The 27344-nt window shown below is 41.9% G+C and overlaps 1 protein-coding gene across 20 annotated transcripts in view; it reads right to left on the bottom strand.

The window, feature by feature from the left end:
• LOC101168333 (titin) overlaps positions 1–27344 on the bottom strand; it is a 198335-nt gene that overhangs the window by 69792 nt on the left and 101199 nt on the right. For all 20 annotated transcript variants that reach the window (XM_023950682.1, XM_023950697.1, XM_023950696.1 and 17 more), the window contains 52 exons: positions 25439–25581; positions 24048–24171; positions 23687–23953; positions 22417–22514; positions 22167–22335; positions 21448–21717; positions 21049–21315; positions 20645–20923; positions 20112–20520; positions 19826–19950; positions 19466–19732; positions 19086–19355; positions 17682–17981; positions 17138–17440; positions 16712–16899; positions 16494–16608; positions 16066–16353; positions 15834–15985; positions 14869–15016; positions 14353–14652; positions 13922–14209; positions 13541–13837; positions 13183–13369; positions 12983–13098; positions 12597–12896; positions 11702–12001; positions 11512–11617; positions 10511–10707; positions 10124–10429; positions 9859–10012; positions 9466–9590; positions 9268–9386; positions 8072–8252; positions 7012–7314; positions 6352–6903; positions 5728–6030; positions 5402–5558; positions 5169–5311; positions 4926–5044; positions 4594–4771; positions 4191–4475; positions 3771–4064; positions 3395–3694; positions 2994–3302; positions 2687–2913; positions 2286–2600; positions 1637–1751; positions 1244–1552; positions 975–1156; positions 674–803; positions 380–531; positions 30–177 (listed from right to left, as the gene is read on the bottom strand). In XM_023950682.1, coding sequence (XP_023806450.1) covers positions 30–177; positions 380–531; positions 674–803; positions 975–1156; positions 1244–1552; positions 1637–1751; positions 2286–2600; positions 2687–2913; positions 2994–3302; positions 3395–3694; positions 3771–4064; positions 4191–4475; positions 4594–4771; positions 4926–5044; positions 5169–5311; positions 5402–5558; positions 5728–6030; positions 6352–6903; positions 7012–7314; positions 8072–8252; positions 9268–9386; positions 9466–9590; positions 9859–10012; positions 10124–10429; positions 10511–10707; positions 11512–11617; positions 11702–12001; positions 12597–12896; positions 12983–13098; positions 13183–13369; positions 13541–13837; positions 13922–14209; positions 14353–14652; positions 14869–15016; positions 15834–15985; positions 16066–16353; positions 16494–16608; positions 16712–16899; positions 17138–17440; positions 17682–17981; positions 19086–19355; positions 19466–19732; positions 19826–19950; positions 20112–20520; positions 20645–20923; positions 21049–21315; positions 21448–21717; positions 22167–22335; positions 22417–22514; positions 23687–23953; positions 24048–24171; positions 25439–25581 — 11679 coding nt within the window. The remainder of the gene's footprint in view (positions 1–29; positions 178–379; positions 532–673; positions 804–974; positions 1157–1243; positions 1553–1636; positions 1752–2285; positions 2601–2686; positions 2914–2993; positions 3303–3394; positions 3695–3770; positions 4065–4190; positions 4476–4593; positions 4772–4925; positions 5045–5168; positions 5312–5401; positions 5559–5727; positions 6031–6351; positions 6904–7011; positions 7315–8071; positions 8253–9267; positions 9387–9465; positions 9591–9858; positions 10013–10123; positions 10430–10510; positions 10708–11511; positions 11618–11701; positions 12002–12596; positions 12897–12982; positions 13099–13182; positions 13370–13540; positions 13838–13921; positions 14210–14352; positions 14653–14868; positions 15017–15833; positions 15986–16065; positions 16354–16493; positions 16609–16711; positions 16900–17137; positions 17441–17681; positions 17982–19085; positions 19356–19465; positions 19733–19825; positions 19951–20111; positions 20521–20644; positions 20924–21048; positions 21316–21447; positions 21718–22166; positions 22336–22416; positions 22515–23686; positions 23954–24047; positions 24172–25438; positions 25582–27344) is intronic.

Raw genomic sequence — 27344 nt, 5'->3', positions numbered from 1 at the left:
GTTTGCTAATTAAGAGGGTATGTACTCACAAATAGGATCTCTGGCTCGAACAGGTTCTGTTGTAACAGTAAATGGCCCAAATCCAAGTCGATTTTCAGCTCTGACCCTAAAGAGGTATTCCTGACCTTCAAGGAGGCCTGGAACCACAAAGGCCTGGCTTGCACAAGCTGCATTCACCTGTAAAAAAGTATTGAAGTCCAACAGTCGATAACTCACAAACATACATTATACATCAAATTTACAAAAATCACAAAATAAAACGCATTTTTCTGGTTTATGCACTAATCCACTTGCTAGCCTAAAGGTGCAGCAGATTAAAACAGCATTTTTGAGAAGGGGAAAAAATTGTATTCAATTATTTTCTCTGAATTACATTCACCTTTGTCCAGGCTTTGTCAATAACTGACTTCTTCTCAATAAAGTAGCTCTTGATTCTTTCTCCTCCATCAGTTTCAGGGAGTTTCCAGATCAGCCTCATGGTTGACTTGGTGACATCAGTGACTTTTAGGTCCTTTGGAGGTCCAGGAACATCTGTTTCGGAAAAGCAAGTTCAGTCTTAGACATAGAACAATGAGACTAACAATATTCCCGTGAAGAAAAAAAAGGAAACATGTCAGGGCATTTTTATTGCAGCTGGAACAACATTGATATGCTGCAAGAAAGTAACACCTACCAAGGACAATCACTCTGACGTTAACATGTTTCTGTCCAGATTTGTTCTTTGCTGTGATGGTGTAACGTCCAGAATGGCTTCTCTTGCTGACTGGGATGTTTACCACAGATGTTGTGTCTGTAGCCTCAACCTGTATATACACAAACAATGACAAATTGACACGTAAATGTTAAAAGAGACACTGATTTTTCTTTTTAAGAAGTGTTGTGTTTCTCCTGTTTATTTTGAAGTGTTTCATCCTTCTACACACAAAAAATAAGTTGTGTGATGATAAAATCATGTGCTACTTTAAAGGTCTCACCCCAGAGTCCACAGGCAAAATATGCAGTTTGTCCTTCTTTTGGGTTTCAGCTTTGCCTTCATAGTCCCAGGCTACCTTTGGAACAGGCCTGCCTCTAATGGTGGCAGGGATTCTGACAGGATCTCCGGCACGGATACCCACAAGGTCGTCGGCCATGACATCAATCGTGATGAAAGGTGGGACTGTTGAGAAGTTGTATCAAATATGAAAGTGAAGAATTCAATATAAGACATGCTTTCAGTAAGATAAAAATTTGAATCCGAACTTACGCTGCACATCCTCCACCAGAACCTCACTGGTACGGGGGCTGGGATCGGATTCGCCAATGTCATTGACTGCAATGATTCTGAAGCGATAACGCTTCAACTCCCGGAGGCTTGGTACAGTAAATTCTGTGGTAGGGTGTAAGCTGTCAACATCATTCACTCTAACCCAATCTGATCCACCCTCATCCTGAATCTGGATGATGTAGCCTTTGATTGGACTTCCTCCATCACTCTCAGGTGGGTCCCATGTCAGCGTGACATTGTGCTTTGTCTTGTCAGCCACCACAGGAGCAGCGGGCATGCTTGGAGGAGCTAGAAATGAAAGCAGCAGTGCACATTTTAGGGAAGTTGTATTCTTCACCACCCAGGAAGCAGATTTCGTTATGATTTACTCACTGATGGGATCAACAGCGAAAGCAGACTCAGATGGCATGCTAAAAGGTCCAGTTCCTGCTGAATTGCAAGCTGCAACCCTGAACTCATACTCTGTTCCTTCAAACAAACGTGTCACCTGATTCATAAAGAAAGGAGAAAAATGTTTTTGTTTATTTCCAAAAAAGTCTTGTTTTTATTGCAAACCTTACAGTGTTGTAAAGGATGTATCTATGCTCAGAGACAATTAAAAAAAAATAATCTCTGAAGTGAGTTGATGTAAAAAGAAAAAGTTTACCAATTTTGTGATAAGGGATTTAAAAAAAAAGTCTTCTCAGTTTTTTTACACACCTGGGTGCTAGACTCGAGTGGTTTAACCCCCCCCCCAAACAACCCATAAATGCTGACTGTACAGCAGTAAGGCATTGGGTTCTATGTTTAGTTTTTAGTATGAACTGACCATTGATTTGAGCCCATAACCTCTCAGTTTTATGGCAAATACTCTGCTAATAGGCCACTAGCTCAGTGGCCTGGTGGTAGAGTGAGGAGGTTGACACAACAAAGCTCCAAGACTTTCCCTTTTTTTTTTAAACTAACACTACAATTGATTTTTTGCAATCGACCCACTCCTTACATATTTGCACTTTCAGACACTGAAGATCAACCCGCTCACCTGATACTCCCAGCCTTTGACACCCCTTTTGGTCACAGGTGTCTTGTTAACTTTAGCCCAGTATTCTGTGCCTTTTTCCCTCTTCTCCAACCAGTAGCCAATGATCATGGAGCCACCAGTTTCTCTAGGGGGCTCCCAAGTCACTGTCATGGAGGTCCTGGAGAATTCTGAAATAGCTGGTTTCTCTGGTGGTCCAGGAAGGCTGAACGGGTCTGTTATCTTGACTTCCTCTGTTGCACATGGGTCAGATTTACCAAAGCGATTCTCTGCTCTGACCTGGAAAATGTAGGTCTTATTTGTATCCAAGTTCCAAACCTGCAACAAACAGAGAGATTACCACTGTTGTCACAGAGTTCTCATGCTTTTTATTTAGTGCAGTTGTTACAGTCAAAGGGACATACCCCGTATTTCCTCTCGATTATGCTGTTAGTGACCTCCACCCATTGTGGCTCAGGAGGAGCTTCCTCTCCTTCTTCTAGCTCTGGCTGGTCTGTAACAACTTCCTTTCTCTCAACAATATAGTTGGTCAGCTCAGTGCCACCATCATCAAGGGGCGCATCCCAGTTCAGGTAGCAAGACTCCGCCATGATGTTGGACACAGTCAAATTTCTGGGTGGAGTTGGTCGGTCTAGAAGAAGAGCAAAGGGGTGTTCAGAACATAAAAGTCACATATCTTGTTTTGAGTTTGGGTGCAGTGAGTTAACTCACCCAGGACCATGACAAAGACAGTGTGCTTTGCTGAGCCCATATTGTTTGAGGCTAAGACAGTATAGCTGCCACGGTCCCTCCGGTTCACGGCAGGAATAGACAGTGTAGTCTTAGCATTCATCCTTCCAGTCACCTCGGTTTCTATCAAAAGGGTCTCGGTTGACTCTTCAATCACCACATCGTCCTTGGACCACTCAATTTTTGGGATGGGGAGTCCAAGCACGTTAGCAGGAATCTCAACTGGCTCATTCTTTCTCACTATGATGGTGTCAGCTTTGAAGTGCTTCAGCAAGTGAACCTCAGGACCCACTGAAAACAGAAACAAATCGCAATAGTTCAGTCTGTCTCAAATGTTAATCCGCAGCTATATATTTGAAGGTTATAGAGCTGTTCGATCTCACCTTCATCATCTTGGATAACCACAGTCAATGGAATGGATGGCTCACTCTGTCCAATAAGATTGGCACATTTGATTCTAAACTCATACATCCAAGCCTCTTCCAGGCCCTCCACAGTCATTGTTAGGTTAGGGCATATTTCAGTGTTACAAGGCTCAAAGGCTTGTTGGTCCTGCCTCTTTTTCTCTATAAAGTAGCCAATCACAGGGCTGCCGCCATCATTGCGAGGTGGCTTCCAAGCCAATGTGATAGAGTTCTTGGTGCGCTCTGTGTAGTGAAACTTCTCAGGGTATGACGGTGGGCCTGTAAAACCAAGAAACAAGTTTGAACACAAATCAAAATTTCACGTCTTGACTTCCTGCCTCTAGTCAGTACTCACCTTGTGGATCCACAGCCTTTATTGGGCCTAATTCAACAGGTGGGCCCATGCCAAACTTGTTCTTGGCAAAAACTCTGAAAAAGTACTCTTGTCCTTCCATGATGCCCACACACTCACACTTGGATGAAGCAGTTTCAACAGGCTGCCTCCATGTGTGCATCTTGGCATCTCGCCTCTCAACAATGAAGCCTGTAATATCACTACCTCCATCATCTTCAGGGTCGTCCCAGTTCAGGAAAATCATCTTACGAGTAACAACAACTGGCTTCAGGTCTGTAATGGGCCCAGGGACATCTGTAAAGAAAGAACAATGACATTGTCAGTGTCACATTGATATACTCCTCAAACATTGATATAAAATATTCCCTGGTAAGTGCAATCAAACTGGATGCCTTAACTTGATTTTTTTTCTTTACTCACCCATCACGTCCACCCTGGTCCACGCAGACTTTATGCCACTGGGGTTGCAAACAGATATCTGATATTTGCCACAGTCCTTTCTCTGCACATTCTTGATTGAAACAATGCTGTTGTTGCCCTCGCTGAGGATTTCCACACGGTCTTTGTCAGGTTTGTTGTCATCCTTTGTCCAAGAGATTGATGGATAAGGTTTGCCCGTAACTGTAGCTGGTATGCGTAGTGTTTCTCCAGCTCTGATGGTAACCCCATTCTTGACTGACAGATCCAGTTCAATGACGGGCACCTCTGTTAGTAGAAAGCAATAAGTGTCAAAGAATTGATGAAGAAAACAACAAATTAACAAAATATATATATATATAAAATAGTCACCCTGTAGACTAAAATTTTAATAAATTATCCTGACCTGCAGGATTCCTGACAAAAACAGACTCTGTGAATCCAGGTGTTCCTTCTCCTGCAGCATTGCAGGCAATGACTCGGACGATGTACTTGGCTCCCTCACGCACACCATAAACAGTAAAGGCCCGGGTCTTCCAAGGGCGCTCTGTTGACCTAGACCAGTCTTTTGTTCCAGCCATTGCCTGAAGGAAAACAAACAATAAAAAAAACACGGTTTGACTTGGAATGAAACCAAAAGTTTTGAAGGATTTATTAAAAAGTTGAATTTATCTAATACATTGACCAGCTGCAGTCATAGTCCCACCAAAAAAATTAGCTCAAAAGTAGCGGTCCTACCTTATCCACGTGGTATCCCAGAATATCTCCTCCGCCATTATCAGCAGGTGGATCCCACTCCACATCTATTGAGTGGTCAGTGGTTTCCACTACTCTTGCAATTGGAGGTCCAGGAGGCACTGCATAATAAAACAAATTTAGTCAAATTACCAAACTGTACAGTCACATAAATTTATTACTAGTGAGACAAGTATGAAAACTTGTGAACTGTTCAGGAATGAAGGAATTTGTCAGTTCACGTACAAATTGGTGCCTGGGCAGTCTTTGGTTCAGAGGGACCACTAAACTTTCCAGGGCCGGCTTGGTTTTCAGCTGCCACCCTGAAGATGTAAGTCAGTCCCTCCAGGAGGCCTTCAACATTGAGCTCAGTATTTGGAACCATGTCTCTGAATATAGGTACAATAGAGATCATTAATGTAATTTACAAGCCTTTGTAAAAGTCCAAGAAGACAAATTCTTATGGAGTGATTTCTGACCTGTTGACACGTGCCCAGTGGGAACTGTTGATTTCACGTCGCTCCACCCAATATCCTAATATAGGGCTTCCATTGCCATCTGGTTCATTCCAAGTAACCAGCATACTGTTGGCTGTGACATCATTAATGACTGGCTTATCAGGTGCCTCGGGAGGTTCTGATGAAAATGAGAGGAGACCATGTGCTTAAGTGCGACAGGTGATGTCTTCAATCTTAACTTTCTGATACATAAAAAATTACTGGAGGAAATGTAACTTGAAAAATGTAAAAGTACATGTTTAAATTCTACTTTAATGGCCATCTGTAATGTACATATTGGGTCATACCGAAAGGGTTCTTGGCAATGACTGGTTTGGAGACACATGGAGCACCAGGGCCAAACTTGTTCTCAGCCACAACCCTAAAGATATACTCCTTCTTTTCTATGAGCTTGGGCACCAGGTAGCGACAGCCTCTAAGTGTGGCAGTGACAGAGCTCCATCCAAAGTCCACCTTTGAGTTGTCCTTCTTCTCCACTGTGTAATTGAGAATCTCGCTGCCACCGTCATCCAGGGGAGGATCCCACTTGCAGATAACAGAGTTCTTCCTCACTTCCTCAAATCTTAAGTTCACAGGAGGACCCGGGGTATCTGCAGAAAGAAATGTGAGTTTATTTTTATTTCTTCACAAGAATCCTGTGCGTATGACAATAAACCTATTCTGAAATCTAATGTACTTTTAACTGTCATTGTCACTTTTTGTTTTTATAACCCAACTGATAGAAGAACATAAGCATCCCTGCTGTTCTGTTAGAGCTTTCTTGCTGTTGGTAGGATGTTCTTTCTATATTTATAATGTTGCCCGTGTTTGGACTCTGATTAGCCAGCCTGATACCTATTAAATATGTATAAACTGGTTAAATGAAAGAAAAAAAAAACATGGAAGCAAATACAACTCATCAAAAGTCTTACCAAGTACGTTGACCTCGCATGTTGCAGAGGCAATGCCGTGGTTATTCTCCACCTTCACCATGAAGACTCCATGATCACGGCGAATGGAGTCTTTGATGACGACTGAGGACACACCTCTGTGGCTGTTGTCAATAGCCAGTCGCTCATTTAGGGTTGGATAATCAAGTTCCTCGGCCTCTGGCTCTGCGGCTGCCGCCTCCTCTGGTTTCGCCTCCTCTGGTTTCGCCTCCTCTGGTTTCTCCTCTTCTTTTTTCTCCTCTCCCTCTTTCACCTCTTCTTTTTTTTCCTCTTTTTTCTCTGCTTCCCCTTCCTCTTTCTTCTCCTCCTCCTTCTTTTCCTCCTTTTTCTCCTCCTCCTTAACCTCTGCCTTCTTTTTTAGAGGTTTCTCTGGCCTCTTGCGGAGCTGCTCAGGCTGGATCTCCTGATTGTTCCAGTACCAGGTGATCTGAGGGTACGGGGAGCCTGATATGTTAGCATCCAGGCAGATTTCACAGCCCCGCCTCACGCTGAGACCAGACTGCAGGCTGCCACTTAGGAAAACTTTCGGAGGATCTAAGAAAGATAGGTGGAAGGCATTTTCAGAAAATACATTTTCAAAAGGGGACAAAAGTTTAATGAAACTTTTTTTTTTTGCTTCACTCAAGACCATGCCATCCTTACCGATGGTGTCCATTGCCTTAACAAAAGGCGTGTTACGGGATGGCTCACTCATCCCTGCGGCGTTTTCAGCTTTTACTCTGAAAGTGTAGTTCTTGCCCTCTGTCAGTCCTCTGACAGTGTAGGAAAGGACTGGTACCAAAAAGTCGTTGCACCTCTCCCATTTGTCCTCGCCTTTCTGCTGCTTCTCCAAGATGTAACCCATAATCTTGGCACCACCATCATACATGGGAGGCTTCCAAGTCAGAGTGATAGTGTTGGATGTGGGGTTATGAGTCTCCAAGTCCACAGGTGGATCAGGAGCATCTGGACCAAGGGACAAATTTCACTGAAATACGGTCTTAGACCTTTGACACGTTTCTTTTTGTCATTTCTCAAACTTATTTTAAAAGCTATTAATTCATTCAAATGGGGATTTATTATCTATATTTATTAGTCTCTGATTACAATATAAATATCTCTGAACGTTTCTTTGCAAGTATTGATGTAGAATACATACAAAGTGTTGGACATATAGAAATGAGAGATTCAAGAGTTTAAAGAAAAACGTTGAATTAACAAAAAAAGGGTATGATTTGTTAGCAGCAGTAATAAAATATGTGTATTTTTTATATATGATAAACAGGTCAAAATATAATTATACATTATTCATATAGCTTCATCTCATTTTACGAAAAAAAAAATTTCTACCTTTTCTTAACAATTAATGTCCAATGAAAACTTTTTTTGTTTGACACAGCGACAACATCTTAAAAATGTGAACCAAACTAGCAACCATCCAAAGCTAAAATAAATTTGTTTTACATGTATTTGTAGCATAAAGATATGGTTCATTATACAAATTTAACTTTACACCTAGATAAAACAGTGGAACTTTTAGCACTATTATAAAAAAACCAAAAACTTTTTCCAAAAACAATTTTCATCTAATTTCATGAACATATTGCCGATTTAATTTTTTTTTTACAAGTTAAGCAGATTCTAACAAATAGACTGTAAAAATAAACTGTCTAAAAACCAAGCTTCAATTTATATTGACTTAAAGAAAATCTATCAATCTTACGCTTTTGGTCCTGAGCAATAACTGGATTGCGGAGCTCAATGAACTCTCCGCCTCCAATCTTGTTGACGGCCTGGACTCTGAAGTAGTACTCTCCGTTGGGGATGAGGTCTTTGACTGTCCAACTGACCTTGTTCTCTCCAGACATCATGTTAACATACGTCCTTCTGCCAGCTTCACGTCGCTGCACAGCAACAAAAATAACCAAAACATCAAAAAAACATTTTTTTTGTAGGATCCAAACTGTCAGACCCAAAACACCAGGGACTAAACTAACCATATTGTTCACTGATGCTTTCCAGGAAACATTGAGTTGACGTTTTACATTTTAAACAACTTTGATTTTCACCAACAATATCATGAGACCCATCTTGCAACTAACAAAAAGAGCAAGTGCATAACCTCATCTGTAACTGACACATTGACTAATTTTATTTCTGATATAATGGCAACAAATGACGTATCCTCTTACAACAGGCATGTCCAAAGTCCGGCCCATCGGCCAAACGTGGCCTGCGTTCAAATTTCTTCTGGCCCTACGGCTCCTGTCATAAAATTAATATGTGGCCCCAGCATTTTCTAAGAGCTACGTTTTGATGATTGCGATTGGCTAAATTAAGTTACAATCCATTGTGGCTAGAACTTGTGGCTACGTGATTTTCAGAGCCAACGAGAAAACAGTTTTATTTATTACTGTGATCAAGCCACAGTGGTTTCTGAACAGGATTTTCTTGTTCACACGATTTAAATGTAAAAGTTTACGCGGAGCATTTGATAATGAATAATACATACTTTTTCTTTATTTTATTTTTGGTCTTCAAATATGAAATTCACAGTAAAAAATAATACATATGTATTTAGAAATAATTAATCCACACCACATCATACCTTACTACCACTACACTACCACACCACAATACCAGTACCAGTTCATACTCCTTCATCAATGCTTCATCATTTTTGGTGTTAGGTCATGTTGGAACAGGGAAGACCTATTCCAAATCTGTTCCCACAAGGATAGAGAAGCTGCTTGTGGAAGGAACACTATGAAATAGATATGCATGTCATATTCTTGGTAAACTTTCCCAACTTTGACCATTAATAATATCCCCTCATTGTAGGTATTATTTCGCTTTTTATTTTACTACAGGACCTGTGGCATACATGCAAGTAGAGTATAAACTTCTGTCGTGTCAGACCTGCAAGACGTAGTGAAGAATTGGACTGCCACCATCATAGTCAGGAGGATCCCAGGACACTTTACAGGAACTTTTAGTGATCTCAGAGGCCACAATGTCCTTACAAGGTCCAGGAAGACCTGAGAATCGAAAAACAAACATGTTTAACAACATAACATTGAGAAATGTTCCAAAATAGTGTTTGTATTAAAAACATACCAATGACTTTGACATTGATAGTTGCGCTTGCACTGCCGAGACTATTCTCCAGAGTGACCTTGTAGACTCCGGCATCAGGGTGAACGCTGCTGTCAATCTCAAGGTGTAAGGATGTGTACTCCTTCCTGTTCATTAAAAAAGAAAACAACTATTCAGCACCAATTGCCTTAAACAGATTAGAGATTAATATTAGTTTTCACATGTAATGATGCTATTACAATGGACTAGATTAAATTGAAACCCAACGTTTTGAGGAATTATATTTTTTTATATTTTGTAAACCAAGGAATAGTGTTATACTTTAGATTTTCCATGAATGGCTGCTCTGCAACATCTCTGTTCACATTATGACCTCTACAGTTAGTTTAAATGTCTTATTGTTGGTGTATTGACCTGAAGCTAATACGCTCATCAGCTTTCAACTCTTTGCCATCTTTGTGCCAGGTGACTTTGGGGGCTGGGACAGCTTTGAAGGGAACTGGAATATGAAGCTTCTCTGTCTCCACAACAACCAAATCCAAGGTCTGAAACTCCAATGTTGGGTTACCTGGAACCGCAAAAAGAAAGGATCTCAGATGGAAACTTGTGAATTTATGTGGATGTGTGCAGGATTCTCAGCTCTTTTTGGAGCAGAGATCCATGCTCTTTCTGCTCTTACAGTCAGAGTCTTTGGCAAAGACGTTTTCAGAGATGTCCGAGGGTTCGCTCTCTCCGACAGCGTTGATGGCCCTCACTCTGAAAATGTACTCCTTTTCAGGAACCACGCCCTCCTCCGCTTGGTACTTCAGCTCCTTTACTGGACGAGAATTGACCCTCATCCATTTCTGTGTTCCAGCTTCACACATTTCAATGTGGTAGCCACGAATTGGGGAGCCCCCATCCTTCTGTGGAGGCTTCCAGGCAATGGACAGGAAGTTTCTGCTAGCTCCGGTCACATGAAGTTCAATCGGGGGGGAAGGTACACCTGGTGGGACAGACATATTCACTGCATGCAGGTGATTTACTTTTGTAAAAAAGAAAAAAAACTGCATCATTTTAAACCAACCAGTGGGATCCTCAATGGTGATGATTTCGGTGGGTTCGCTCGGGTGTCCAACTCCAGCCTCATTCTCGGCACAGACCTGGAACTGGACTTCTGTTCCCTCAATGACGTCCGTAACTCGGTACTTGCAGTCTGGTCCTGAAGTTTTGCCACATTTCACCCAGCGGGTTCCAAGTTTTTCTTTCTTCTCAATGGAATACCTGTAAAAAAAGCAGCACGTTTGATAGTTCAAATAAACATCCCACCTTCAACCCATAAGAACCCGGACCTTTTTTTTCCTGAAAAATTAAATAATGTACTGTAGAATACATCACAAACCAAGAGGATCACTAAACAAATTTCTGACACTTTTCTGTTACACTGATATCATCATTGGTTCTTAAGGGTTAAGTGAGCAGTTTAAAAAATTCAGGGCCTACTTCTTAAAATGGAATGTATCATGTAGTGTAATGTTGATGTATGTAATCTACTGGGTTGCCACATCCATACATTTTATCATAGAGAATGTTTGGTAACTTTTAATCAATCAAAACTTTGAATGGAAGGAAACCTTAAAGAAATCTTTTAACAGAAGTCCATTTGTGTTTGGCAATTTTTTTAACAGCTTTGACCCCAACTATTGGATTTCTACATCATGGGGTGTCACACAGTCCTGAGATATGTCTGTTTGCACAAAACTGTCGAGGGGAAAACTGTGTCACATTTTAAAGGTGTATTACAATGTAAACCTGATATGGAAACACACGTCGCATAAAAATACTTAATTAGTAAGCTCTTTTAACATGTTTATTGTCATCACTTTTAAAAATATGTTTAAGCCCAAACCCAAAATATTTTGTAAATACAGAAATATTAGAGCAAAATATATATAAAAAAATGTATTTAGTAAAAATGTAAAAACAATAACACTGTGAAAAAATCAAAAGTTTATTAGCATTATCATTTAACACACTGTTATTTTCTTTTGGTGAAGCTTTACTGCCAGTGTAAGGGGAAATGTGCACCTTAGAATGGGTCTGCCACCATCATTTTTAGGCTCCTCCCACTGTAAGTCCACATATTTCTTAGTCACAGCATTGACAGACAGAGCGTATGGTGGGCCAGGAGTAGCTGCAAAACAAACCAAAAAAAAAAGTGCAATCAGCAACAGTTTTGTAGCCACTTTCATTGCCTTACATTGTCCTTCTGACTTACTGAAGGTGTCTTTAGCCAGCACAGAGTCCTCCAGCTCACAGAACGGGCCGACGCCCACTGCATTCTCTGCAGCAACGCGGAAGACATACAGCGAGCCCTCGTTAAGCGGAGTCACCGTAGACTTCAGCTCTTTGACGGTGGTGTCCACGGCCTGCCAGCCTTTGCGTCTCACGTCGCGCTTCTCCACCACATAGTTGGTGATGCGTGATCCTCCGTCACGCTCAGGTGCCGTCCACTTCAGGTCAGCGCTGTTTCTGCTGATGCTGATGACCTCCAACCATCGAGGAGCTGATGGAGGATCTGAAAGGTTTTGGGGAAGATTTGCTCATTTCAGGTCGAGGTGATGGTATTAAGACTTTCTGACAGGGTGATGATGACATTAAAGGTTGAACGTCTTTATACCATAAAATGCTCATATTTACGTTGCAACAGTTTCCCTATCCAGAGGTTGTGCTAACTTTTTTCCTCTATCCCCAGAATAAATAGCTCAAATGTTTCAAATAAAACAGTAACTAGACAGATTTAACCCAGAGTAACTGAGAATGCAGCTTTTAAAATAAATCCACCCAAGTACAAGTATTAAGTATGGTTCTGAAATACTACTCCAAGGAGTAAACTTTTTAAAAAGTTACTCAAATAAATGTAACTAAGTAAATTTATCTCATTATTACTCACGTCTGTGTTTAGGTCTTTTAGATTAAGAATTTAGCAGCACAATAAACATAAATGAGACGTTTTACTTTTCATTTTCTGGCTTTTTTAAGGTCTCTAGAATTAGTTAATGGAAAAGCCTTGGTCTTTGTAAAGACATTTAAGGAACAGATCAGACCAAAAAAAGTCCCAGTATGTCGTCTAACATCACAGCCTGTTTGTGTTCCGAGTAGTTTTCTCTTACTGAGTCTCTCTTTGCAGAGCACTGGGTCGCTGGGCTCACTGGGCTCGCTTTCTCCAGCAACATTAACTGCTCGCACTCTGAACGAATACTCCTGCTTCTCCATCAGGCCCTTCAGGAAATACTCCAAGCCGACAATGTTCTCTGCCACCCGGATCCAGTCGGTGGTTCCACTCTTCAGCATCTCAATGACGTAGCTGTCGATCTTTGCTCCTCCGTCATGCTCCGGTTTTGTCCACATCAGGAAGCACGAGGTCTTAGCCACATCTTTTACTGTGGGCTTACCTGGAGCCCATGGAGGATCTAAAACAGACACAAGCATACTATTTGTAACATTTTACAAATACTTTCATTGTAAAACTGAGATAGAAATCGTTTTTTTAAGATACCTATAGGATCTTTGATCAGTATTGGGTCTGTCTCCTTGCTGGGTTTTCCACTTCCTGCCAAATTCTCTGCAAGAACTCTAAACTTGTATTTTTTTCTGGTTGGGAGGCCTTTGACCCTTTAGAGATGAACACATTTAGTCAATAAACAAATTTTACCGATGACAATCAGTCGTTGACATCATTTGGACGGCAAGTCTAACCTGTAGTTAGTGTCTTTAATGGGCAGTTTGTTGCATCGAATCCACTTGTCATGGTCAGCCTCATATCGCTCCACCCAGTACCCTGTAATGGGGCTTCCACCATCCTCATCTGGTTCGTACCATGTCAATGTCAGGGAGTCTTTGGCAATATCTGAACCTTCCAATTTGTAAGGAGCTCCGGGAGTGTCTGAAGACAAACAGCCGGCACTTAATGAGAATCCGCAGAAAACCTTAACATTTCATCATACAGCTTTTATGTTTTTGTTTTGTACTTTAAAGGAAGTCAAACAAAAAAAAAAAGCAGAGAAAAAAAGACAGAGAAGGAAACAAAACGAAAAATGTTTGTCTGGTAACCCACCAAAGGAGTATCTGGCGATGATAGATGGGTGTTCAGCTGCTGGACCAACGCCAAACTGGTTCTCAGCAAACACTCTGAAGATGTATTCTTTGAACTTAACCAGGCCCACTGCTTTGTAGGTGGTCTGTTTGACAGTGGAGGACAGGCGATGCCAGATCTCGCTGTCAGCAGCTCGCCGCTCAACAATGTAGTTGGTGACTTTGGAGCCTCCGTCATCACGTGGAGGATTCCAGGCCAGGAAACAAGTTTCATTGGTAATTTCAGAAATGTCAAAAGCGGCAGGAGGACCAGGTTTGTCTGTTTTGAGAAGAAACATGTTATAAATTGGACTTCATTTGAAAAAGGAGTGTGCTGGTTTTCTATGTCATTCATTGGTCTTACCAAGGATGTTGACATCCACAGTGGCAGTAGCACGACCGCTGCTGTTGGTAGCTTCTATGATGTAGGTGGAGGTGTCATCTCTTGTGGTCTTGGCGATGGTCACAGTCGAGTGTCCAGGTTTGGTGTCAATTGACACCCTGTCATCTGGTTTGAGGACCAAGTCAGCCTTGGTCCATTTCACCCGGGGCTCTGGCTTACCTTTGACCTCAGCAGGGAGTTCAATCTTACTGCCTGCATTGGCCGTAAGGCCAGCCAGCAGTTTAGCATCCAGCTGAATCTCTGGAGCCTCTGCAGAGGAGATATGAACACGAGGTTGATATTGGTAGATCAAGAATTAAACTGATAAACCAAAGTTCATTTACTAAAAAAAAATATCCCAATATATAAAGTTCATTTAAGTGAAAAAGAAGACAAGAGAACATCATAGACACCTTTGGGATCAACAGCCTGGATCTCATCTGTGGCTTTGCATGGCTGGCTGGCTCCAAGTCGGTTCAGAGCTCTAACTCTGTACGCGTACCACTGGCCTTCAATCAGACCTGTAACTTGGCACTTTAGTTCAGGAACCATGTCTCCACAGGGCTCCCATTTGTCAGTTCCCCTCTGGCAGCGTTCAACATTGTATCCACGAATGCTACTGCCACCATCATACTTGGGTGGCTCCCAGGTCAGGAAGATGCCGCTGGCTGACTTGTCTCTCCATTTCAGATTTTCTGGAGGGTCTGAGACGGCTGGAACAAAATTAAGCACTTATCATTATCATTATTTTTTTTGCAAATTATGAAAAATAAATAAAACAGGTCAGATCACATCGCCATCTGGTGTTGATGCTTTATACTCTCAACTGTTTTCAGGGAGTCAGAGTTGAGGAAAAAGTAATTAGTTTGCAACTAAGGCATAAAAAACCCCAAGACACTTGAGTAATTGTGAGTGTTAGAGTAACTTACTAGCTGGTGAGGAGACGTTGACAGGCTCATCAATGTACGCTGGCTCTCCTGGTCCACATTTGTTGCAGGCAGTAACTCTGAACAGGTATTCTTTCCCTTCAACCACATCTGTGACTGTGAACTCTAGATCCTGGATCCCTGTAATCACCTGAGAAATCATTTGAAATCATCACTATCAGGCTGCACTTTTGGCAAACACTGCAGTACTGGTAGGTTCCTTAGCATTTACTGAGTTAGGAACTCAGTCAAGCTACTAAACCTTTTGGGCAGCACCTAGAGTTGGAAGAGGTTTGGTATGGAATCTGGAAACCGGACTAATCTCATGAATCTTGCTCCAGGCCTTTTCTTTCATAGCTCTATTACCATTTATGAAAAATCTGGTGACGTATAATCCCGGCCAGGCACAAACCACAATTATTATTTTATCCTCCACGATCAATTTTCAAACGGTTAGCACTTAAGTCAATTAAAAAAAGACGCTATTCATACATCACTGCCAAATCCAAGTCCCTGATTGGTCAAAGTTCAACCTGGTTTAATTTTCAAAGCACCATAATTGTTTGTGAGTTTCGTATCTAAAGCCTGGAAACAGTCGTCGAGACTTGCATAGCAGAGACTTGCGTAGAGACTTGCGTAGAGACTTGCGTAGAGACTTGTGTAGCGACGTGAGAACACGAGAGCTTTGAATGTAGAACAGCAAACGGCGCATTCATGCATGTTTATATAGACTTTTCATCGGAAGTGGCCACGGACAGTTTTACTGTAGTTTTAAAATTTTATATCTTAAAACAAAATTAACTACAAATAAAACTTTTTAAGAAACTTAGACCTGTGCCAGTCACTGATGTTAACATTATAAACCAAGGCTGGAAACAGAGAAGTATATCAAAGAAAGTTTACATTCAAGGATCTGTTTCAGTTTTCTCACAGTTTAGGAAAGAAAATTGTGTTTTGAGGTAACACACCTTGACCCAGGTCTTGCGGGACACATCTCGTTTTTCCACCTGATACCCAGTGAGAGGACTTCCACCATCATGCTCTGGAGCTTCCCAGCTAAGGTGGACATGCTGTCGGGTTACCTCAAGAACCTTGAAGTCCTTTGGTGCACTTGGTGCCGCTGTAAACAGACAAAACACGAGTTAATCAAAGTTTTTAAAGAAAAAGTCTTTGGAAAATTGTTGTCTTCTTCTGACGTACCAATGACATTAACTTCAATCTCTCCTGAGACAGTTGTGACATCATTTTCCAGCTGCAGTGTGTAAATGCCTTTGTCTGGTCGAACACTCGGGGTGACAACAAGTTCTGTGAATGTGGACTTGGTCATCAGGGAAACACGCTCGTTCTCAGCAGTTAGCTCCTTCTCTTCAAAGATCCATTTAGCCACAGGAGTTGGGTATCCACTGATGGGAACTCTGATGGTCAGAGGCTGTGGGACGATAACTTCAATACCATCTTTGAAAGCGCTTAGGTCCAAGGTTGGCCCAACTGAAAGACATAACAGAAACAGATTTTTGCAAACTGATTTATCTGTTTTTTATGTTTCTAGAAATAAGAAATAACTTTTGCAATTATGGCTCTCAGGTAATCATTTGCATCTCACGGTTAGTAAACTTCATGTGTCTTACCGTGTGGATCATCGGCCAGCAGAGGTCCAACAGTGTTTGATGGGTCAGAAAGACCAGCAGCATTTTCAGCAAACACCCTGTAGTTGTACTTGGTCCCATATTTCAGGCCAGACACCTGCAGAAAAAAAGAGATGTTAATGTCGAAAATGAAAAAAGTGAAGTTTTCCAGAATGTCTAAAAAAAAATCCAGGGGGCTGCAAATAAAGATTTTGCTTTACCTTATAGAAAAGGTCGGGACAGAGGCGGGCGTTGCACCGGAGCCACTTGTCAGTGCCGTCCTCACAACGTTCAATGATGTATCCAGTGATCATGCTGCCTCCATTCTTCAGAGGTGTCTCCCAGGTAAGCTGCACAGAGCTCTTGTTCTGGTCACTCCAAGACAGGTTCTGAGGAGGGCTGGGAGGCTCTGCAATGAGGAGAAGGTAAAGTCAGAAACACATTATGCAAAGTGAAGCAGACCAGAGTTCCTGTAGATCCTAAGATAACAGATGCATGAAAGATTGATTAACAATCAAATGTTCATAATGTTTCTTTTTTTGCCAGCAATACAGACTTCATAACATGACAAGCAAGTCATTGTCAATAGGTGACATCACATTCACTGTCACGTTCTTATGGACAGTCAATATGTTCCTGTGACTTACCGATAGGATCCATAATTTTGACAGGCTGTGAGGCAGCACTAGGCCTGCCAACACCTGCTTTGTTCTCAGCTTTGACTCTGAAAATGTACTCTTTGTTCTCAATGACATCGTTGATAATGGCGCTGAGCTCATCAGCTTTAGTCAGCTGGACAGGGGACCACTTCACTGATGTCCGGTCACGTAGCTCAATAACGTAGGAGGTGATGGGAGAGCCTCCATCGGACAGCGGAGGCTCCCAGGAGACGGTGCAGCCAAACTTTGTGACGTTTCCCACGATGACATTTAGAGGAGCATCAGGAACATCTGAAACAACAGAAGTGAAACTCCCTCAACTGGAATGCTCAAATAGAACATATGGTGATACTGATACATTACTTCACAGTAAAACAACCTTTGAGGTCTCTTGATTAACAACAATGTCTGCAAGAAAAGCCTCTTAAGAGATTATTAAACTTTAGATTTTCTATCAACTATTTTCTCCAGATTAGGGGATTTTATTGAATTAAAACCTAAATCCAAACGGAAGTTCTGAATCTCATCTTACCAAACTTGTTCTTGGCTTGCACTGCTTTGTCGGTCTCAACGATGGGACCGCTGCCCACACGGTTTCTGGCGCTTACTCTAAATAAGTAAAAGGAGTCCTTCTGCAGTCCAGTCACAGTGTATTCAGGACTCTCGGCGTGGTCTGTGGCAAGAGTCCAGGTTTTTCGCTTTACGTCACGTCTCTCCACCACATAGGCGATCACCTTGGTGCCCCCATCGCTCTCAGGCTCTTCCCACGCCAGGCTGACCTCGCCGTCTGCAGTGTCAACTACCTGCAGATTCTTCACTGGCCCAGGAACATCTAGTACAAAACAATTTTACTGATTAATACAGAAATCAAAGATGGTGAGACGGACTAATTTCTAAGTAAACAGTACTCGTTTGCTTATGATCACATGTGGCAGTTCCTCTGGTTGAAGAATTGAAGGAACTTTTTCAATACAAGATGAAGCTTTTATTTTCATGTTTAATCAGTTATTGCAAATAGTTCTATGCCCCCATTAGAAAATCTAAAAGGAGGAACGATGTAAAAAGTGATAACTCTCTATGGTAATTGTTCTTTTTAGAACACTTAGCACAGAAATCAGATATTTATCTCCTCTATGACTTAGTTTGATGTTTTACTTGAGAACAGGGATTTCATCACAAATTAGATAATTAGACAAATAAGTTGAGCCACTTAGTGAGGGTAGCTCTTAGTTATTGTAACGCTAAGTAGGGCAAAGCGCTTTGACAAATCAGAGAAAAGTTTGTCTCAAGGTTCCCTAGGTGTGCAAATGAACATGCAGACAACCAACAGTTGGAGAATATAGTGGCTGTAACAAAATAGAGTAAAAAATATGCATAAAAGGCAAATGCACAAATTCTGTCTAAATTCCAGTTATTTGTTTGCTCTTGTGTAGTTCAGAATAATCTTGTTGCTTGAGTTCTGTGTTTCTGTTCAGTGAGATTCGGTTGGTGACGCGCCATCAAGTAAAGGTTCAGTTGAGGTTGTGACTAAGTCCAGAATGTGAACAGAAGGGCGAGAAGAAGAAAAAATAACAGACGAAAGAGCAGTGGAGGGTTTGATCTAGTCAGCTTGAAACAGGAAAGGTATTGGTAAAGCAGTATCTTGGTGAGAAAACACATTGCACGGCCCACCAGCCACGGTAAACAGCAGCAGCTGGAGACAGAAAGCTTAAATACCGACCCAGATGTTATATAGGACATACAACAACAAGGGCGGGGACCAAAAGTTAGTCAATTTGGTTTGACTGGGTTACACCAGTAAAAAAAAAAAAAAGCTTTAGCTTTGTCTTTTGTCCAGTTTTTGTTATTCTACTACTCTTATATCATTTTTAAACCACTCATCACTTCGGCCAGGTTTCTTGCAGAACAGCAGTTGGCTTGACAGCACAGCACTTACCAATGACATCCAGGTTGATGAAGGCTTCTCCCCCTCCGTGTTTGTTTTTGATCAGGACTTTGTATCGTCCTTCATCAGATTTCTTGGGGTCCTTCAGGCGATATTCAGTGCAGTCAGCAGAGGTGTATATGCTGTCTGTGGGCAGACTCTGGTTATTGTACAGCCATTCGGCCTCGGCCTTCGGGTAGGCGGTGTAGGGGATGGCCATGACAATGGGCTTCCCAGCATCTGTGACGTAGCTCTGGTCAGTGGTCTTTATCTGAGGTGCAGCTGGAGGTAGGTGAGAAGATAAGAGACTGTTAAACACAAACCTGTTTGTCAAGCTGCTAATCGTTTTGGTCCAACTTCTAAACAACCATTTCTCCTAATTGGATGCTAACCTGCCAGCTCCAGTTTCGCTTTGGCATCTTTGTCTTTGACGATGAGTCTGTACTCTCCCTGATCTCTGGGCCTAATTTCACAGACCTGAAGCCTGTGAAGTTTCCCTTCACTCATCATCTGGTATTTGTCTCCTTGAACGATCGTCATGTTATTCCTCAGCCACTTCACCTCCACTCTGTCTTTATTGAGCTCCACCTCAAACACTACATCAGAACCTGGAGGCTCGAACACATTCTGCGGTGGTCGAACAATCTCCACCGGAGTTTCTGTAGGATGTACAAGGAAATTTGTAAGACAGATACTCTGTTTAGGGACTTGATGTAGAACAAGACAGTGGAAAAACAGGCTGAGGACCTTACCTTCAACAAAGAGCCTGGCTCTGGATCTCTTCTCATCCACACCGCAGGCATACTCACACTCATCATCAGGTCTGCACTCTTTGATAATCAGGGTGCATGTGCTTCCTTCTCTTAAAAACTTGTACCTGTGAAAAGAATGAGGAAAATGATGGACCTGTAATCTAATGTCTTTATGAAACATTATTTGGAAAATCTTGTGTTATTTGGGAGTCAATAAAGAAGCTTGCTTCAAGTCAATTTTTCTCATTTGGAAGACTACCAAGATTTAGGGAACTGCAGCCAGTACCTGGGTCCTTCTCTGATCTCCCGTCCGTTCCTGTACCACTTGACTTCAGCCTTCTCTTTGGTCAGTTTGCAGGTGAATTCTGCATCCTCAAACTCAACGATGGTCTGGTCTTTGAGTTGTGCACTGAAGTCGGTCGGAGCTTCACTGATGATCAGCTCAGCTGTGGACTTGCTGTCTCCAGCCATGGCGGTGTATTCACCTTCGTCTGCCAGGGAGCAGTCTTTGATGGTCAGGGTGTGCTTGTCTTTGTCGACGCGGTACACAACACGTTTATTGAACGTGATCTCCTGGCCAGCTTTCATCCATTTCAGTGTGGCATTAGGCCTGTTGACCTTGCAGGAGAAGCTGATGGTATTCTTTTCCTGAGTGTCTACGTCCTCCAGAGGGACCAGGATCCTCAGACTTTCCTCTGAATAACACAAAGTTTTTCATGTTGCACAAATTCATTCTAGGCAATTACTGTACGAGTTGTTTTGTGTCTAATCCAGAGCTGCCATAGTGTTTCTTCAAGACAAAGAGCTGTGAGAACCCACCTTTGACTGTAAGGCTGCAAGTGCTCTTGGCTTGTTCTCCTCTTTGGTTCGTCAGGTTGATGCTGTAGTTAGCTTCATCTCCCTTCTGGGCCTCTTTGATTCTAAGAGAGAAGACGTTGTCCCTCTGGACCATGGAATACTTGCTGCTCTCAAACAGCGTTTCCTCGTTTTTCAACCACTTGGCTTTTACTCCCTCCAAGTTCACCTCACAATTCAGGACTATTTCCTGTCCCTCATTGCCTTCTGTGTCCTTTAGAGGAGTGATGACCTTTAGTTTCTCTGTTCAAAGCAGAAAATGGGGCAGCTGTGAGTCCACTGTAAAAATTTAATTATGTAAAAATACGCTAAAGAAAAGAAAACCAAATCAAGTAAAATATCCAAATCTTTTATCAATCTTGGCTTACCTTGCACCGTCAGGTCAGCACTGGCTCTGGTCGCTCCGATCACCACCACATATCCGCCTTCATCTTTCGGCTCGCAGTTCTTGATGACCAGAGAACGCCGTTTACCATCACTTACCATCTGGTACTTCTCTCCCTCTTCCAGTTCCTTGTTGTCTTTCATCCATTTGACGTTATAGGTCTCCTTGGAGACAGAGCAGGTGAACTCCGCCTTCTGGCCCTCCACCACCTCCTGGTTCTGAGGTCTTGAAATAAACTCAGCAGCCAGTTCTGCAGCAAAAGCCATATTTTGATTAGAATGACGGAAAGCTTCTTCCTCATAAGCATAACACTTCACAACACAGTTTTATGCAGATACAGACCCAAGGAATTAAGGAACTGTTTTTGATTTTTTTTCTTTACCATTGATTTTGAGGTTTCCAGAAGTTTTGATGGTGGGACTCAGTCTACAGTTGTACTCCCCAGCATCACTTGTTTGCAGATTTTGTATGAGAAGGATCCTTTTCTTGCCATCAACAATCTGGTCGTATCGTCCGCCTTCAGGCAGCTCCTGCTCCCCTTTGTACCAGACAACATCTGCAGTGGGCTTGGAGACCTCACAGATGAGCCGCACACTGTCTGTTTCTGTTCCTTCCACGTTGGGCAGGTTCTTACTAAATCTGGCCTCTTCCTCTGCAGTGACATGAGGACACACATGTTCAGACCACAGAGGCAACGACAAGTCCAAGATCAGAAATTATTTGTGTAAAAGATCATATTTTTGATACAGGTACTGATTTTGCTCTAAATGACACAATGTGACCCAACAAAATGAAAAGAGACGTGTGTCTTGGGTGTCTGGATGGGTTTTGCTAAAATCAGATGATCTGAGTGAAACTATTGTTTTATGGACCTGGGCCCCTCAGAATTTACTTAGATAATCAATAAACCTAATAAGTATGTCTTTCATGATAGTCAGGAAAGGTTTACAAGAGTTCTGTTAGTATAAAATCATAAGTCATAAAGCTAAATTATAACCAGTGAATTAGTTTGTAATTATACCTGTTCAGCAAGCAAACACCCTCACTATCTTTAAGACCAAACTTCAGATTTCTGTTCTGATAAAGTCACTCATGACTTACCAACAACAGTGAGCATGCCGGAGGATTTGGAGGTCTTTGCAGCACATTCATACTCAGCCTCATCATCAAACACAGCTTTGTGCACAATGAGGATGTGTTGGCGACCTTGGGCAATGATTTCATACTTTTTTCCCTTTCTTATTTCACTTCCATCCTTTAACCAGCGGACCTGCAGATCAGAGAGAAAGAAAAGCGAAGAATTGCATTTGCACTATTTAAGTAAGCAGACAAACGGAGAACGTGAACTCACTTTGGCGTCCTCTCTGGAGACTTCACACTCAAACCTGGCAGACTCTTTCTCTTTAACCTCGACATCATGGAGTGGCTTTGAGAACTCAACATGTGGAGCTGTTAACAAAAAGGTAGATGTTCAAGTTCTTCTCTACAAACCTGCTTTGGTCAATTGTCATTTCTAATTTAATTTACATTTTCAAAAGAGATGATTCATACTTTTCGTGTGACCATTGGACATCCTGTATTATATGTACAGTATCTTAATACAACAATTTTCCATGTGATCTTGCAATGTTTTATTTAATGTAATTTATTAACCATTTTACACTGGATTACGTTGGAATCAGCTGCTTCATGTTGATCGTGCAAATGGTCGAAAATTTACAACAGGTCAAAGAACAGGTGTTATTTAGATGTCGCCAGTGCATTTTCAGAGTTAAATCAATCAATCAATGTTTTATTTGTAGAGCACTTGTAAAAGCTGGGGCAACCAAAGTGCCAAACATAAAATAAAATGTGAATAAAATCACCAAACAGTACAAGGGGTTAAAGGGATAAAGAAGCTTCATACTGCTTCGATTTCAGCAGAACCTACAAGTGGGTGTTCTTATCATGAAGCGTTGGACTAAAGGCTCAGACACACTGCCTATTGGAGCAGTTCCATTAGGTACCGATCCATGTCATAAGAGCACAGTCACTGCCAATATGGCCCATGGAGTAGTTTATTTTGAAAAAGTATGTGATTTTTTTTAAAGGTTAGTGTCTTTAGCCTTTTTTTTTCTCTTTATGATATGTACAGTAAATGTTCAGGAACCAACCATTGAGACAAAATAGGCTCTATGTTAACTTAGCTCCACAGCGCGGACTTGCTTGGTGATACGTATGCAGTGTAACCACACTCATCGACTAGAGCAATTGTTTGATAAGTGAAATGACAAATATCATAATAAATAATATTCCACATTTATGTGGTTGTTTTCAATGTTTTTTGCTGGCTGTAGTTGCATATCGAGGTTTGTTTATTAAGATTATTTAGAGGCATTTATTGTGGCTACAGGAATTTTTTATATGAAATGCAAAGCTCGTTTATGCAAAATGGTTAAAGAGGGGTTGAGTGATTCAGACATAGCACTACTGAAGGCCCAGGTGTGTAATGCACAGTCCACCACTGGTAGAAACTATATTTGTTGAAATCTGTTTAGTAAATGTCAAGATAGGAGGTTCCTATCTTGACTTTTACTAAACAGATATACACTCAAACAATTGTTCCTCACACTTATACTCACGTTCAACATTAAGGAAACAGGAGGATTTGAAGTCTTTGGCATCACAGGTGTAAGTCCTTGAGTCATCCAGCGTACACTCGTGGATAAGCAGCACTCTCCTGCGCCCGTCGGTTATTATTTCATACTTTTTGGTCTTGTGGATCTCCTGCTCATCCTTGAACCATCGGACTTCTGCATTCTCTCTGGAAACTTCACACTCCAGCGTGGCAGTGGACTCCTCCTCCACTGTTTGGTCCTGCAGAGGCTTTGTGAACTCCACCGGTGGCTCTGGACACCAAAAGGAGAATGGTTTGGTTTTTAGTCTGAACTTGAAGAATTAGTGAGCGGACATCAGCAGAAGCAGCACAGGTTTTTGCCTGACCTTTGACAGTGAGACTGGCCTCAGTTTGGAAGTCTTTGGTGACGAGTTTGACTTCACCTCCTTCCTCCAACTTGACATCTCGTATAGTTACGCTGTGGACTTTTCCAACCGACTTCAACACTACCTGCAAGTTGAACAAAGATGAGTAATTAAGGATTTATCATCCCCAGAGCTTCATCTGTTTGGCTCATGACACTCTCTGTTGAAATCTGGACTGGTTCATATCTAAGTGATTCATTCAGGACTGACTTGTATTTTCAATCTAACATGTTAAAGGAGTCATCAAAGCTGCATATTTTCTGTTGATCAGGAGGATCTTGAGTCTATCATCTTCTGAAGTTGAGGTTTTTTATTAGTTATTTGTGATTGCCGATGTGTGAAAGCTATCTTCCTTTTTTCTCAAACATCGTTAGCTGAATCAAATTTTGTTAGTCTCAGCATAAAATTTTGTCTCAGACTTTGTCAGCTGCAGAGCCGTAAGCTGGATTCTGGCAGCTGAAAAGACCAGACAGCTGCTTTCCTCTCCATATTGAACTTTCATATTTCTTACTCACAACCTTTGACCTTGCAGTAGCTTATTTCCTCACGCAACTCATGCCTGATGGAAACTGAGCTGTAGAGGACACAGCTAAAGCTGCAGGAACTTCATGCTTCCATCTGCATCAGCCTTTCATTTCAAAGACTGATAAGTCGCAGATGATACTTAAAATTACAATACTTTAATGGACAATGTTTTAATCTTCTTGAGCAGCAAACGTGTATTTTTTGTTACTTTGTCAGTCCTGCAGGTTTGATCAAGAAGCTTCAATAAATCACCAGATGAGGTAGGAACAACCTGAAAACCCGTCTTTAGTGGTTACTGTTAGGTTAGGATTTATTACATTTCCTGTTGTTCAGAGTAAAGATAAAAGTTAATGTGTGAAAGCCTGTCGGTGTCAGATTTCTAACCCACAGTAAACACTGTCACAGCTACAAAAACCCACAGAAGGATCAGGTTTCCTCAGACTCGTCCAGTGGAACGCAGATAATCAAAGTAATGCTGCATTACGGGCTCACATTGCGACAGTGTGGAAATGGGGGTTGTGCCGACAACACACAGTGTGATTTTAAAACCAAAGCTGACAAATACATGTGCTGTTGCCATCTGCTGCCCAACACTGCGGCCTCCTCTAGCTGATAAAAATAACCCCACAGAAACGCTTGCAGAGCAGAAAAGTCTCTCTGTGTGTGTTAACTCAAAACTGGGATCAAGTGCTCAGCAGGAATCCTGCACCTCCACCAGCAGAACCTTATATGAAGATGCACAGAGCTCAGAGAGTGAACGTTGTGTTCCGAAGGGCCCCAAATGAAGATAAATGCGTGTGGGACCCAGTCAGGTGTGTTGGACTTACTCTGTCGCTTGGTTCCAGCTTGGTGCCCCCCAGGAACCACTGAACAGGAATGTCCTCGTAGGAAAGCTCGCACTCAAAGGTGGCGGTCTCCCCAGCCGTCACGGTGGCATCCTTCAAAGGCCTTTCCAGGCCTATGACTCGGCCTTTGGATTCGGGAGAAGACATCATTTAGTTTCCCATTTAAAACAAGTCAACAAGTCCCAAAAATTCCAATCTAAGGCAGATCCTCAGAGGCCAGTCCTCATGGTGTGGTTGAGGAGACGGCAGGTTGCTGGAAGCCCTGAGGACTGAGGCCAGCCGCCCTGTAACTTGGCACTGAGGGGGCTTGCTCATTAGCATACAACCTGCCGTCAGATGTACATGGCCAATAGAGATCAGTTTGACTCCGGGTCATGGCCTCCCTCACTCTAGATAAGGCATGCAGATTCTAAAATAACTAGCGGGGCCTGATTGGCTCATGGCCCACGTCTGTCGAAACCATCAGCTAAGAATCTGTTTCTGTCAGTCAGCAGCTTTAATTTTCCTGGAAAAGATGAAAGTGGAGCTCTTGCAAGAGTTACCCAACACCGCATCTTAGATGTGCTATGCAAAGTTTTGATAACAAATACCAAAGTATGCTGCAGGATGGATTAATGACCAATTTCACCGCATTTACAGTTGGCTTCTTCGCACGCTTCAGCAGAAGCCACGTGGTAGTCAGATATAAGCTTCCTGAAAGCTTCAGCAAGCTGTCAGCTGCTGATATAATTCAGAAAAATCCTCATCTGGAGAAAATAATCCTTATTGGATGTTGTCTTCTGCTCTTGACATCGACTAACAGCTGGACATGAATGAGGCTCCTAATTATTGGTGATGATAGAGTCACATTTACTCTCAACCTAAACACTTTTATAGGAGAAGTACTTACAGTGCAACTCCTCCCGATGTTAAAAGTATTTCCCTGTGATGTATTGTTTTTTGTTTTTTTCCGATAATCGTCAATTTTAAATTTCAAAGTACAAAATCAAAGTGTTTTTTTTATTTTCCATTAGCACGACTAGAGCAAATATAAAGACTTTTTCCCCTTGTAATTGACTGATATTTTCCCACTGGCAGTAAAACAAGAAAGCTACTCGTGTAACAACGGTTCCATGAATGACAGACGGCCGCCAGAGGTTCCGATCCCTCCAGTTCCTTGCGGTCTTGCAATACTGTTTGGGACCATGCTCCCGGTACCACACAACTTCATAGCCTCACGTGGGTCATCGGGAGGTCGCAGGGGACTTTGTTTTTAGTAAATTTTCAAACTACGCATCCGCAAGAAGGATCATTCAGTGCTTGAAGCATCGCCACTGCTGGTCAGGAGAGATGAAATGGAAGAACCACAGTACAACGGAAAAATAAACTAGGTAAAGAAACTGTCCCTCTTTAAGAGTCCAAACATGGAAAAAAAAATTGCTTCCACTGGTGCTTAGCAGATATAATTAAAAGATGGAAAAACAAATGTTTTTGGAGGGTGCAGACTGTTTGAAGAGTTTTCGAATCAATCGGAAAAGAAAATGAATCGGAGATGATGGCAGCGGTCAAACAGTCAGTTGTCAAGAAATGGAGATTGCAAAAACCTCCCAGAGGTGCTCAATGAGGAAATGAGTACACATCAAAGAGTTCCCAGTTTGAAGTGCTTAAAGGTGACATTCTCAATAGGTTTTCCCCAAAAGTTCATAAACAAAGATAATTTCACTTCAGCCCCAATGATGGTGGCTTATTCCTATATTGCTGTTTGCAAAAAAGCCCCAAAAAAAACTAAAAACAAACACATCTTCCCCAAAACTTTAGCAGCGTTATCCACCAAGAAAAGGTTTAGAGCACGGATTTTGTGATGAATAACAGCACAAAGACAGTTAACTATCCATGGATTAAGCTTTCC

Source organism: Oryzias latipes, chromosome 21 (genome assembly GCF_002234675.1).
Source record: "Oryzias latipes chromosome 21, ASM223467v1".
Lineage (NCBI taxonomy): Eukaryota > Metazoa > Chordata > Actinopteri > Beloniformes > Adrianichthyidae > Oryzias > Oryzias latipes.
Note: the sequence above shows the minus strand (reverse complement) of the source record. Positions and strands in the feature narration are given on the sequence as shown.